Source organism: Erithacus rubecula, assembly GCF_903797595.1.
Source record: "Erithacus rubecula genome assembly, chromosome: 4".
NCBI classification, from domain to species: Eukaryota; Metazoa; Chordata; class Aves; order Passeriformes; family Muscicapidae; genus Erithacus; species Erithacus rubecula.
This window is the reverse complement of record NC_136686.1, coordinates 30655095-30668310: the sequence shown is the minus strand read 5'-3', so window position 1 is coordinate 30668310 and position 13216 is coordinate 30655095. Positions and strand designations below refer to the sequence as shown.

The 13216-nt window shown below is 44.3% G+C and overlaps 1 protein-coding gene across 1 annotated transcript in view; it reads left to right on the top strand.

Moving 5' to 3' along the window:
- The window catches only part of GRIN2B (glutamate ionotropic receptor NMDA type subunit 2B), a 200869-nt gene that overhangs the window by 22564 nt on the left and 165089 nt on the right, over positions 1–13216 (top strand). The window contains exon 2 of the mRNA XM_079304518.1: positions 10878–11306. Within this exon, the coding sequence (XP_079160644.1) occupies positions 10896–11306 (411 nt within the window). The 5' untranslated portion in view covers positions 10878–10895. The remainder of the gene's footprint in view (positions 1–10877; positions 11307–13216) is intronic.

Below are 13216 nucleotides of genomic sequence, written 5' to 3'. Positions count from 1 at the left end.
GCTCCTTGGGACTAGGTGAAATATGTCATGAGTTTAGATGTTTTTGTGAGCATAAGCTTAACAAACCTGCAGTTGCTAACACATTTCATCAAAAGCTACAGATCAGCACTGTTTTGCAATTTGAGTCAATGTGGCAAAGTCGATATTGAGTACCAGGAATTAGATTGGCAGTTGCCAAGTATTTGGGGTATTACAGGATTTCCTTTCTCTCTGCTCCTAGCTAAACTAGGATTTATTGTCCTCAAGATCTTGGACATACAGGTTTTTAATACACTCTCTTGGGATCCTGTGAGTAATGTTTGGTATGATCTCACAAGAAGACATTGCTGCCTTTGGGTAAGTGCAATGGAAAGCAATAATAATAATCTCAGCTCCTGTAGCTTCTATTGCTTGAGAGTCAAAAGAACTTTAAATACCATAAATAATTAAATATCCCAACTCTGTGAAGCAGAGAAGATGCATCTTCACCTTTCTGATGAGGAGAATAAGGCAAAGGATGAGAAAGAAAACAATGACATTTACACTTCCAAAAAATGCTTATTGGTTTTAGATGGTGATATGAAGATTTAGAAGATTAGAACAAGACTTCACTTGTTGTGGCTTGTTCCCTCCATGCTTTTAAGATTTAAACCCAGGCATTGAATGGTGTGAATACAGGAAGCAACAAGGATGGACCAAAAATATGACAAGTGCTTAAAGTGAGAAATGGAGCCATGAAGAACAAAAAGTGGATTGGAGAGAAATGATGGAGGGAGAAGCTGAGAAGTGTGGTAGAGTAGGACATACATTGTAGCTTGAAGGAAGCTGATAGGGAATATTGAAATACTGGATTTTTTTTTTTTTTTACTAAGCCCTCATGCTATTTTAAAACTGAACTGATCTTAAAGCTAAGTGAGCCAGGGCTACACTTTGCCTGTAGTATTTACTTTTATTTGCTGGTATTTAGTATTGTGACAATTGTCATGTTCTGGTCGTGTTATCTCTTACTCTTGCAACTAATGCTTCCTTTTCCTGCTGCAGTCATAAGCTATAGTGACTTTTGTGTAAAGGAGGTGTGTTCCAAGGGAGCTGAACTGCACAGTGATGGAGTCAGTGGTGGAGCTGGGCTGGGAGTTGGCATGGGCTGGTACCTCCTCACATGCATTCACTGGCATGAGGAGGAATGCACAGCTGAATGAGCTACTGGGAAATGTGCCTGAAGTAGCCAGCATCAATGAATTTGAGAAGCTGGAGGAAACAAAGAACAGAGGGGAAAAAATTGCATGGAAATGACATTCAGCTGAGCCAAATCTGGTTAGTCTGCGCTGGACTGGGTCTTCCCATCCCTGTCCCTGAAGCATCAACAGCCAAACCTGGCTTTGCCTGTTTGTCTTTCCGTCACTGCAGCTCTGTAAATGTGATTGAGTGCTGAGCAGAGGGAGAGGTCAGTGGCTGCTGGGCTGGGTTCCTCCAACTGGGAGAGCTTTCTGGACACTGTTGATTGAAGGTCTCAGCAAGATGAATTGGCCCTGACCTGTCATACAATTGCAGGCACAGCATGGTCTGGTGCACAGCACTAATGTACTGTGAAAGCATATTGAATCCAGCTGCTTGATGGCTGGCCCCTTCCTGGTCATTGAACTCAAAGTTAGGGAAAGGGAAGAGAGTTGGGTTGGAAGGAGAAAGAGGGGAAGGAGAAGAAAAATGAGACTACCAAAAAATTTTCTGATTTGCAGTTATCAATTCTCTAGGTATCCTGGCTTTAGTGCTTATTGTAAGGATAAAGTTTTTCTAAAGGGTTAAGTGTTTTTTAGGATGCTTTTGGATAGGGAGTGGACAGGAATTACAAGGAAGGAGACTTCAACCAAAGTTTTCTGGGTACTTCTCTATCATTTCTAGTGGCTTGACCAGAACCTGCCTTTGACTCTTCTTGGCTTCAGTGGCTGTGTCATGCCTCTTTCCACATGCTAAGCCCATTGTCTTTATCCCTTTCACTTCCAGATTAATTCCCTGTCTTATTTCACAAACAAGGCTGGCACTGTCACAGGGTCTCTTGGTGACTAAACCTCACTTTCCAAAATGCTACCTGGCAGTGGAGAGCAAGAGGCCATGAAGCCCCTGAGGGATGCTGGTGGGCTGTGAAATGTGGCCCTTCCACGTCTGCAGCACTGCAGCTTTGTCCTGGACAAGCTCACAGGATGCATCTCTGTCTCCACCCCACTGCTTCCCCTTAGCAGCTCTTTTGTCCTCACCAGGTCTTTGTGTTTCAGGCATAAAGTCACCCTCTCTGCTGTTTCTTCTGTCTGTTACACCTTCATAAGAGTCTGGTGAACCCTGGCACTCATCTTTAGGGCTTTTTCAGGTTTGCTGTAGCAGTGCCATCATGAGCAGAGGCAGTGCATATTATCTTCTACCTTGTCCCTGCTGTATGGGTTTCAAAACAGAAATGTGCACCCATGAAGATCTTTCTTAAGGGATGGGCAGCTTTATGTTTTAAATCTGTATCCTGTGCCATGCATTATATGTGAGAAGATAGGCAGCAAACAGGATGTGTCCAGAGTGCAAGTGCAGTTTGGGGCTGTCTCCCTCTGATGCCATTTCTAGAATTCTCAGACTTGAAGAAGAGGGAATCATTCAATTTTGGCCTAAGAAAGGAAATATTTTCTTTCCTGCTCATTGTATATGTTTAAAAACAATTCTGAATTGACTTTTACTTTGCTTGCATCTGGCATCCAAATAATTTAACACTGTCTCTTGATGTGAGACTTTGAGTAATCAATGGGGGCCTTGGTACTGGTGTGGAATTTGGCAACTGCCTTCAAGAGCCAGTCCAGACTGTTTACCTGCTCTGTGTTTTCCCTTTAAGGAAATGATGCAGTGAATAAGCAGGTGCTGAGTGAGGTGCATGAGAGAGTCTGGGAAATGGAAAAGTCCTTCCACCCTTGGAAATAAAAATTCTTCTTGTTTTTTTCAATTTTGAAATTTATTGTATCAATCTGTCAATGCACAAAATGCAGAGTTGATTAAAGGTGAATAGAAAAGCTCAAATTAATGCATCCAGTAATGAGAAATGTCAAGGATGTGCTTTCCCAAACCATCCAAGTGAAGTTAAACGTGTGTTTCTCATGGTTATTAATGGATTGGAGGTATTTAAATCTCTATCTTTTGGAAATTGTGGTCTTTATTATCCTCATGTTATTAATGTGCTGTCGATTCCTGCTTGGAAATGAAAACTGGAAGTGGAGAATTAAGAAAGGAAGGAAGGGATTGTCCAATGGATTTTCAAAGGGCTTCAGTTCTATTTAAGAGGCAAACCCCGTGTTGCTCTGCACAGCATTCTGCTTCCTGTTTAAAGCGAGTCTTGCACTTCAGGAGGCAAAGCTGCTTTCAGCCATGCTGAAATCCTGTGGAGGGGCCCTGCATGCAGCAACATGTCCCTTGGTTTGGATGGTCTCTCTCTGAGCTCAGGCTCAGTTCTGAGCTGAGGCAGACAGCAGTTGCAGGTGGGAAATGGTGTATGCCTCCTAAGCCTTGAAATCCTTTGTTTCAAGCAGAGCATACACATGCATGGAGTGACAGCTGTGGCAACTGAGCCCTCCAGGTGGTGAGGATATTTCAGTCTCTGGCAGGGAGGACCTGTCTCAACCCTCTAAACTTCTCTAAGCGGGATGCTGGGGGAAGGGTGAGATCCTGGCAGGGGAACAGTGGCTCTAGCCTGGCTCAGCAAGCCAGGCTTGCAGAGAGGGGTGGCTGTGCCAAGCCTCTCTGCTCTGGCATTTAGAAGTTGGCACTGGGCAATGCCAGACTGACCTGCTGTCTCTCTTAATGGCTTTTGTGTGTGTGACACTGAGTCCTGCAGCTCTGCACGTGTGTGCCAGTCTGGGTAAGCAGGTCAGACCTGCTCCTTTGCTCCCTGCCCAGCCATTTCCTTTATTCTCCTTCGCTTCCTGATGAAGATCCAAGGGGACTTGAATTATGAGGAGCAATAAACACAACTGAACTTTAGCAGCAGCACAGGCAAGTCTCAAGGGGTGATCAGATAACCACCTATAAGCATTTTCACAGTGGAAACGGTGAGTTGAGAGGGAGAAATGGTTTAGGCTGAATGAAGGAGATATTATTAAAGCTACAGGATAGCTGAGCAAAGGGAAAATTCAGGCTGAGTTTAGGGATATGTTTCAAAATATGAGCCATCTCCTAGCAGTGTTAATCTTATTGTTTGAGTTATTTCAAAGCAGGTAGTGTGCTAAAGCAGGTCCTGTAGACAGTAATACCGAAATGACTGGGGAAGGGCAAGTCTATTAAGGAGAGGATTTTAATTTTTGATTTCTATGAATCATTTGGTGTTGGTCTCAACAGAAGGTGCAGGCTGTGGCTGTATAAGCTATCAGCCGTGATATGTAAAGTATGTGGGTGGGAGGAAGTGGGAAGGACACTGGGAACTTACCCTTGGGCAAGCTTAAAATAATGAGACATAGTTCCTCATCTATTGGGAATGATATGGGTCTAATTGATGATCAAAGCATTTTTTGTACTGCCTGAAGTGCAGGGAGAGAATTGCTCTTCTTTGCATGGGGTAGAGAAGGGGAAGCACTTTTTCACCTTATTCTTGCATACACCTGTTGGATAGATAGAGGCAAACTAGCCTTTGATATATCTGAGTCAGGGAACTTGGTTTAAGATTGGTTTAATAAAGAAAGAACAGCTCTGAAGAAAATAGAGAATAGAAATAAACATATGTACTATTTTCCACCCAGTGTCTATGGAAAGAGAGTTAACAGTGAGGTAATAAGGGAGCTCCAAGGGCTTTGAAGCTTTGGCTGGGGGTGTGTGATGCATCCCCCAAAAGAACAAGGCTGACTTGGGAGAAATAAAGGAAAATTGGAAACATTTTCTATGTTAGATGGAAATGGCTCTGTGGGATGTTACAGGAAAAGGAACATATGTATGTATCTGTGGGATGTTATGGACTAAGGTACATACTGGAGAGGGAGTGATTGTGAAGAATAGAAAGAAGACCGTCTAAAAGATTTTGGAGGAATGTTTCTGCTACTGTTGTAGGAGCATTTACAGCTCAGAATGATAATATAAGTGATGTCCAAAGCTAGTTACAATAAACTAAACTATATCAGGTTTCATCTGAAGCTACTGAAATGGCCTTGGAGAGCTTTTAGTCAGGGTCACCATAACAAACCCTTTTGGTCCAGGTGCTGGATTGTTGCATTCACTCCTGTGTGTAGCACTTTCCATCATCTCCAGTCTCTGCCTCTTTCTGCTCTGAATGTATGGAGATTTTCCTGCAATACCATTCATTCTGTTCATCAGCACCTGAAGTGTGCAGACTCTTTCAAGACACATCTATTGTGCCACAGATCCATCCTCCTCTTCTTTGTGTCTGACAAAATTCCTGGAACAACAGGGCTGTGAGCCAGGAGAAGATTTGTGGGCACTTATGTCACTTGTGTGGCAAGCAGTAATATGGGAAACAGCAGCACAGGAGTTGTTAATGTCCAAATAGCTTGGGCTGAAGGTGTGGTTGGATAAGCAGGGTTAGGAGAAGAGGAATGCTCCTCCAGGAGTATACAATATGCAGCATGTCTACATTGCAGAGTAACCATGAGATTGGGAGGATTTCCTGAGCTGAAACTGAATCTTCAAAAATCAGAGAGATGGAGAAACTTAGGTGTAAGTTGTGATGTGATTTATGGCTTTAAATCCAAGCTCTTAGGAGTAACAGTTGATGAGGTTCCAGTCTGTCCTGCCTTTTTTTTTTTTTTTTTTAATGGGTCGTTTTAGTTCTTCCAGTTTGCCCATAAGGCAGGTAGTAGACAAAAAGATTAAAATGTCACCAGTCTTCTGTCATGGTAAATACAGAAATAGCATTCTTGTTTGATCTGGACATACCTGTATTTCCTTGTGTGACATCCCAGTATCTACCTAGTGCAATGCTGACTTCCCTAGAGCTTCTTCTAGTGCACTTGCTCTCTGGTGGTGTGTTGGATACTTATCCTAAAGCACCTTTGAGGGTTGTACAGTTTTTCACAGGTGAGAAGGATTTCTTCCACCTCTAGATCCTGAATCATAAGGATTGCTTGTGGGTTCATTGTCTGATACTGCTCAACCTGTCAGAGGAATGAAGGCAGTGTGAGCTAAGATGCTGTCAAAGGTGAGCAAATGCCAAAGGGCAGTGCTGATGTCTCACACTGGGTCTGGCAGGACATCTGTCTTTAGTTAGTGAAGGGACTAAGGGTGGTGATCATGGTGAGGCCTGGAATTGGGCTAGTGAAGAGAACAGGGTTGGGAATTAGCATTGCACTTGGGTACAGATACAAAATTAGCTGTTGAATTCCGATGTGGCTTGAAGTCTAAGCAATGCTTAGAGCATCAGAGCTCTCAGTGAGCAGAGCCCAAAAAACACTGGGGTAAGGCTTCCTTGTGGCCTTCCAATGAAGCATAGGAGGGGGAGGCTGGAGACAGGCTTTTCATTCTCCCATGTGGAGCTGATATCCCTGTGAAGTTCCCTTTGGTAGCTAGAAGCATTGTTCAGCCTCCTGTCCCAAGTATTGTCTTCATCTTTATTAGGAAAGCTGCCTTCAAGACAGGTTTTTGTTTGGAACTGCAGTATTGCATGACTTCCTTTCCTCTTGCTGCCTTGAGATTGGGTTTGGGGAGTCTGCAAACACCCTTCCTAGAGGGTATTGTGCAAGGCTACCTGGAGGGCATGATTGCAGCAGGAGGAGGTGCCAGTGTTAGCACACAACAGAACTATCCTGAAAAACCTGTGACCAGCCCTTGTTCTGCCTCAGTTTCTTCACCTGACCTGGAGATGGCTTGGCTTTGAGTACACTGCTGGAGTAGTAGTCTGTTTACAGCTAGCCTGGTTGAATGCACAGTGACCTATCTGTGTGCTTTCTGTATTTTGAAATATCATCCAGAAATATCTCTTAATGCTGAGCTGTATTTTGCCTGTGCAGCCTAATAATTTTCTATTAATACTTATCTTTGGTCTGATCCATGTAAAAGTGCAGTGTCAAGTAAGGTTCTCATGATATTTTTAAGGAATCTAACCTTTGGTCCTGGCTAAATTCCAATTGGAATAATTACTGTCTGACTACCTACATTCCTCTTGCATTTTCAATTGGAGAAGTTAGCTTTCACTTCCCATTTTGAAAGTGATTGTGTAACATTGCTCTGCAGTAAGTACATGCTGCATTCCTCTACAATGGTGGATATATTTTATTGGTAAGTAAAATAAGATTACAGAGGTATAATGATTTTACTGGCAGGTTTATACCTAAATATAGATATGTCTGTAAAACCACTTCATCTAATGGCCTTACCATATATTATTTTCTAGGGAGTCAGAGACAATATAGTAGTGTGTGCAGTAATGTGTAAAGGATTTTATGTACCAGTTTGGAGTTTGGGATTTACTAAATTGTTTTGGAGTGCCATAATCACAGAGAATACTTTGAACACTGTGTTGCCACATGCCACCTCTAAAAGAAAATCCTGCTCATGTAAAATGCTTGGTAATAAAATATACTTGCATGTTTTTATGATCATTCTTGACTGGTGAAATTATTCTGTAAAATTATTAAAATTTCTTGAAATGAAAAAGGGTATTACAGCTGTAGGCTTGTGAGGTGCATATGATATTCTTTGTGTGTGAATTTCTCCATCTCCCTTTTTCAGTGAAAGCAGGAACACACTTAGAAGGAGGTCTGTGTGCTGCCTCCAGTGCTTACTTGATTGAACCTTGAACATTTGCACTTGAACACTGTAGAAATTATGGACAAAACTTAGTGCTCTGTTGGCAGAAATACATTTTCACTGTAGTTCTGGGGTCCTCTTAACCTGATAAGTCTGTGGTGGGTTGTCTTGCCTTGTCTCTGCCAGCACACATTCAAGAGGGGCTTGCAGTGAGCCAGACAAGAGGAGGAAGGCGAGGTGAGGTTGGTGTTGGGATGTCTGTCCCTTTCTCTAACAGCTAGCACATGAGCAGATGTGTGAAGAGTGGCTACTGATGTGAACACGAGTCAGCCCCAAGGAGGGAAGGATTGTAACACCACGAGCATCCCTGATTCAGTCTTTGAGCAGCTCAGCCCTGTGCTGCCTTGCGGGAGGTGAATGGTGAAAACCACACTCAGCCCTGGGTTGGGTGTGATTTATTGATGTTTTCCTGCCTTGCCACATCCCCAGCTCCCACCCTATGAGGGAGCCCAGCCTCGCCCTGTACCTGCTATTCCCTTAGGAGAACACTGCTAACACACAGACTGCCCAGGGAGCACCTCAAAGACATCATGAGCATGACAGATGTGTTATGTGTGAGTGAGAGATGGAGAGAGATGGCTTGACTTAAGTACAACACAGGCTACCTTATCACTGCTCTGCCTGATCCAGAGAGGGCTAATGGCTGAGGATCCAAATTGAGATGGCAGGTTGGCTACTGAGCCACAGACAACCTCCTCCTTGGATCAGTTTCTTCCTAGCCCTGGCTGCTCCCTGTATATCTGGACAAAGCCTGAGGATCTGGCACTCTGCAGATAACTCCATTTTTTATTGAATGGAAAAATGTACCCAAGTGGGACACAGACACCCAATAGATAGGCACCTATGTGCTCTTTAAGATCTGAGTTCTCTTTTCCTGCTTGCAGGTAGATGCTAGAGATTTATTGGCTTTGATGCAGGTGAAGAGCAGGGAATGGGTTTCTTGGCTGCCGTTCTTCCCACTGGGAGAAGCATGTGCTTGGGCGTGAAGGCTGACAGCTGCCATGACTGCCTGCACAGCTCCTGCTTGAATGCTGCCTGAGCCCTGGGTTGGAAGGCCCTGTAGATTATTCCTGGTGGGATAGGGGCTGGCAAAAACCCACACTTTCCTCCCTGGGCATCACAACTAGCCATTGCCTAACCAAGCAGAATATACTGTATGAGTTGATGCAGAGGGACCGCAGCAGACATATTTTAAGAGAACAAATATAGCATATAAGTGAGTGAGCAAGAGAGTGAGAGACAGAGAGTGCATAGAGTGCATTAAAGTTAATAAAGCATTGCAGAAATGGGGACTGCATTTCACTGTGAAGGAATCTAATTTAGTGACTCGTAATTGGAGGATAACAGTCATACTGGAATGAAGTTAACTGTTCATTTTGCCAAACTCTCAAAGTCTCTTGGTTCTCCTTGTGATCATCTCTCAGAAAGTGAATCCTTCAGAGAGTTCAGAATCGATTGGTGCTTCACACCCGCAGTCCCTTTCAGCTTCTTAAGTGGATTTGGTTTCTCCGGTGCATATTTATTATCTATTTTATTATCTACTTATTTATCCAGTAATCTCAATGCAGGATATAACCTCTCTGCTTAGCATGACAATGAGGGAGCAGGTGTTGAGCTGGTGTATTCTCCTGGGCAGGGCAAGATGGGGCCTCATGGGACTTTTCCCTGTGGGTGACTGGTGTCAGCTGGGGTTGTTTGGGGGCTTCTTGCTTCCACATGGTTTTGCCAGCATTGTCCCTGCTGCTGTGGCTTTCTGTTAATTTGATGGAGTCATGTGTAGCAATGAACAGTATGGAAGGGTTCCATTCTTGGGCACCCAAGACCAGAAGAGTAGCACAAAGCAATGCAGGGCTGGTATATTTATTTCAAGTGTGCCTGGTTGCTGAAGAACAGAATTATGGATGTGAGTAGCTGAGCAGGACCTGTTGTGTTGAGGGAAAGTCTTCTGTAGTTTGAAATGCCTGAAATCTCCTTGGGACATCAGTTTGGCCCTGGTTGGGCACACCAAGCAGTGCTACCTCCCACAGGTGTGGTGGGCAGATGTGGGGACGCTGCTCTGTTGTCTCTGATATTTACACTGCATGGGTGCTATGAGAATTAGTTCACTGGTGTTTGTAAAGTGCCTTGAGGATGAAAAGTGCTGTGGAAATGTGAACTATTATTAAAGCATGACTGAATAAAGCAAGAGTGAGGAACAGTCCGGCAGGGAGCTGTCCCACTCAGGCAGGAGCTACAGAGATGACCTCATCAATTTTTTTTCATTTCCATGTTGTGATTGCAAAATAAAGTGGACATGCTCAAGGAAAAGATTGAGGTAACATGCCTGGCTGTAGTAGCTGAGGGTGAACCATTGTAAGCTCTGTTGGCATTTCTACTTCTGTGCAAACACAGCTGTCATATGGACTTGGAGGATCCTGATCCAGTTTTGGCCATGACCGCTGGGGAATTTTGAGTTTGTATGCCTGTTTGGGATTTTTTAATTTTTTTTTTAAGAATCCTGTATTGGTGGAAAGCATATGGCTGACTGTACTACACACTGGAGCTGTGTTTCCTGGTGGTGGTATAAAGGTTGTATGTAATGGACACACATCCATACACATCCAGTGACCTTGCACATTTCTCCTCACTTTATTCGGAGGGACTGTGCTGAGTAAGGAAAAGAGAGTCTCTGTCTGCCTGGTCTTCTCAGTCTCCCTGTCTATACCTCCAGCACAAGTCCAAACTGATCACAAGCACCAGCCATTCCTTTGTGTTGAGGGTGAGCACTCAGACACGGACTTGACATAAGCAATTAATTTCACAAAGACAGCTGATCAGCTGTCAAAGGACAATTCTCTATCACTTTTGACTTGGGTCTCAGAGTGACACAGGACCTGAGAGATGACATGATCCAATCTTCTGCTGACAGCTGTTCTCTTAAGTGATGGCAGACTCTGAAGTAGGGGCTGGACTGGTCTGACTCCCAACTTTAGCAGAGCCAAAGGGCCAGACATCAGACTGGAAAGATTGTTGGGAGGGGAGCTAGTGGCTGGGCAAGATCGATGGATCTACCTTGAAGGCTGAGTGCATGACTGACTTGTCAATTAATCACTTTGTTTTACTCCCCCCTTTCTTCTTCCTCTCAGGGAGTGTAAGAGCCGAAGATGAGGCCCAGGGTGGAGTGCTACTCTCCAAGGTTTTGGCTGGTGCTGGCAGTCCTCGCAACGACAGGGAGCGGGGCCCACGCCCAGAAAAGCCACCCGAGCATTGGCATTGCAGTCATCCTGGTGGGCACCTCCGACGAAGTGGCCATCAAAGATGCCCACGAGAAAGATGACTTCCACCACCTGTCAGTGGTGCCTCGGGTGGAGCTGGTGGCCATGAACGAGACGGATCCCAAGAGCATCATCACCCGCATCTGTGACCTCATGTCCGACCGCAAGATCCAGGGGGTGGTGTTCGCTGATGACACGGACCAGGAAGCCATTGCCCAGATCCTGGACTTCATCTCTGCCCAGACCCTCACTCCCATCCTGGGCATCCATGGAGGCTCCTCTATGATCATGGCAGATAAGGTAAATTTAAATGAGCTGCCTTCTTTTGCAGACCTGTGGATCCAAACTTAAAACAAAGAGAAGTATCTTACTCTGTGATCCTCAGGTGGTGTCTCATGGGGCCGAAGCTCAGGGGATTAGACAGCTCCAGATTCAAAGACAGATTAAAAGAGCTAACTGTGTAGCACTACTGAGAAGAGCCTATTAATCATGTGGAATTACCTGCAACAGAGAAAAACTGAGGAGGGAAAGAAGCAGGTAGAAAAGACCCACAAAAGAATCAACCCTTTTCTTCTTCCTTAAGAAGGTTAAAGAGCCTCTGACAATTGTATATTTTTTTAAGGTTTTATTTTTGCCTGTGTTTTACCTTAGAAGAGCCAGGGATCATAGACTGGATTTTTTCCTGCGTGTAGCTGGAGGACATTGTGGTATTTTCAGGGATGCTTAATACAGCTCTTACATCTTAATTGGAATATAATTGAATCTTTAATAAAGCCATCCTCTCTATAAAGTGTTCATTAGCTCCTGCAGTTAAATAGGTGTTAGCTAAAGTGACTAACCAGTCTGAACCAGTCCAGCTAAATCTTTCTTTTTTTTCCACTGCACTACTTTATTCCTTCATGTCCCAGACATTTCACTGTGTTCCCAGACCCTAGCCAGTCTTCTAAAGAATTACTACACAAACAACATCCTGCTACTGCTTTTGAACAGGGTAAGATGCAGAGAGAGAGAGAGTAGCATCTTTGGCCAGCTTATAACTCTTAGTAGAACCTCCATGGGGTGTGGGTGAACCTGATACAAGTCTCCCACCTTTCAGGAACAGCACATGCAGCAATGCACACATGAATGTGCATTTGGCCAGCTAGTGTGGCTGACAGTGGCCTTGGAGCTACTGTTGGCCAGTTGGAACACTGAGAGAAGCTGGCTGTCCCTTTTTCTGTAGGCTTGAATCCAGACATTCAAGGCCAAGGCTTTTATTGAGAAGATCCTCTTGACTATTCTTTGTGCATCCCAAAGAGATAAACAGGGACAAAAGCTGACAGACTTTTTCTTTTACAGCAGGCTCTTAAGTGAGTCTGAGCCATTTAACTAGGCAGAATCAGACCTAATTGAATGAAGGGTAAGAACTGACCTGGCCACTGTGGCAGCTTTTCCTCAGAAAGTGATTTAGTGAGCTGAGAAATCCAGGCACATTCTGTTATATCTACCTTGAAGGAAATAATCCAGTTCAGGCTATCGAAGGTGCTAACAAATTTTCTCACTCTTTGACCAACTGTTCAGTTGCCAAATAACACACAGTAAGTATGCAGAGTTATTTTCTGTATTGGCCTTTAAACTGAAATAGTCACTGAATAATCACAGGCCTTTTTTTCTCTAACTCCTTGCATAGTTGCACATGTGCTGAAGTCACACTGCCCCATTCCACCCACAGTGAAGCTTTTCTGCCTTGGAGCCAGGCAGGCAGCAATGCTGCAGCTGGATGCTCTCCTGCCTGCTGCATTGCATGGTTATCTGTGTCTGTGCAAAAGAGGGCTGGAAGCAGTGCTGAAGTGCTGCACTTCACTTGGGGTGACATTTTACATCTTTGAAAAAATGTAAGAGTTACTGACAGAAGACCTCCTAAGCATGGGGAAAAGGTCCTTGTGACTTTGAACATGGCAGGCCAAATTCTGATTTCAGATCCCTGCAGTGTAAATCCAGCACAACCCCATTGCCTTTGGCAGGATTAGATCAGATTTACGCTGCTGCAATTCAAAGAGAAATTTGGCCTGTTGAACTTTGAAAAGATTTTTCTTTCTACCTGTCTCTAGTCTCTCCTTGGGAAGGCAGCATCTCCTGCCACTGCCCTGTGTATCCCACTGGCTTGCTTCTAAAGAGTATTCTGGCAGGCAGGCAGCCCACAGGGAGCTCAAAGGTGGAAGCCTTATGAA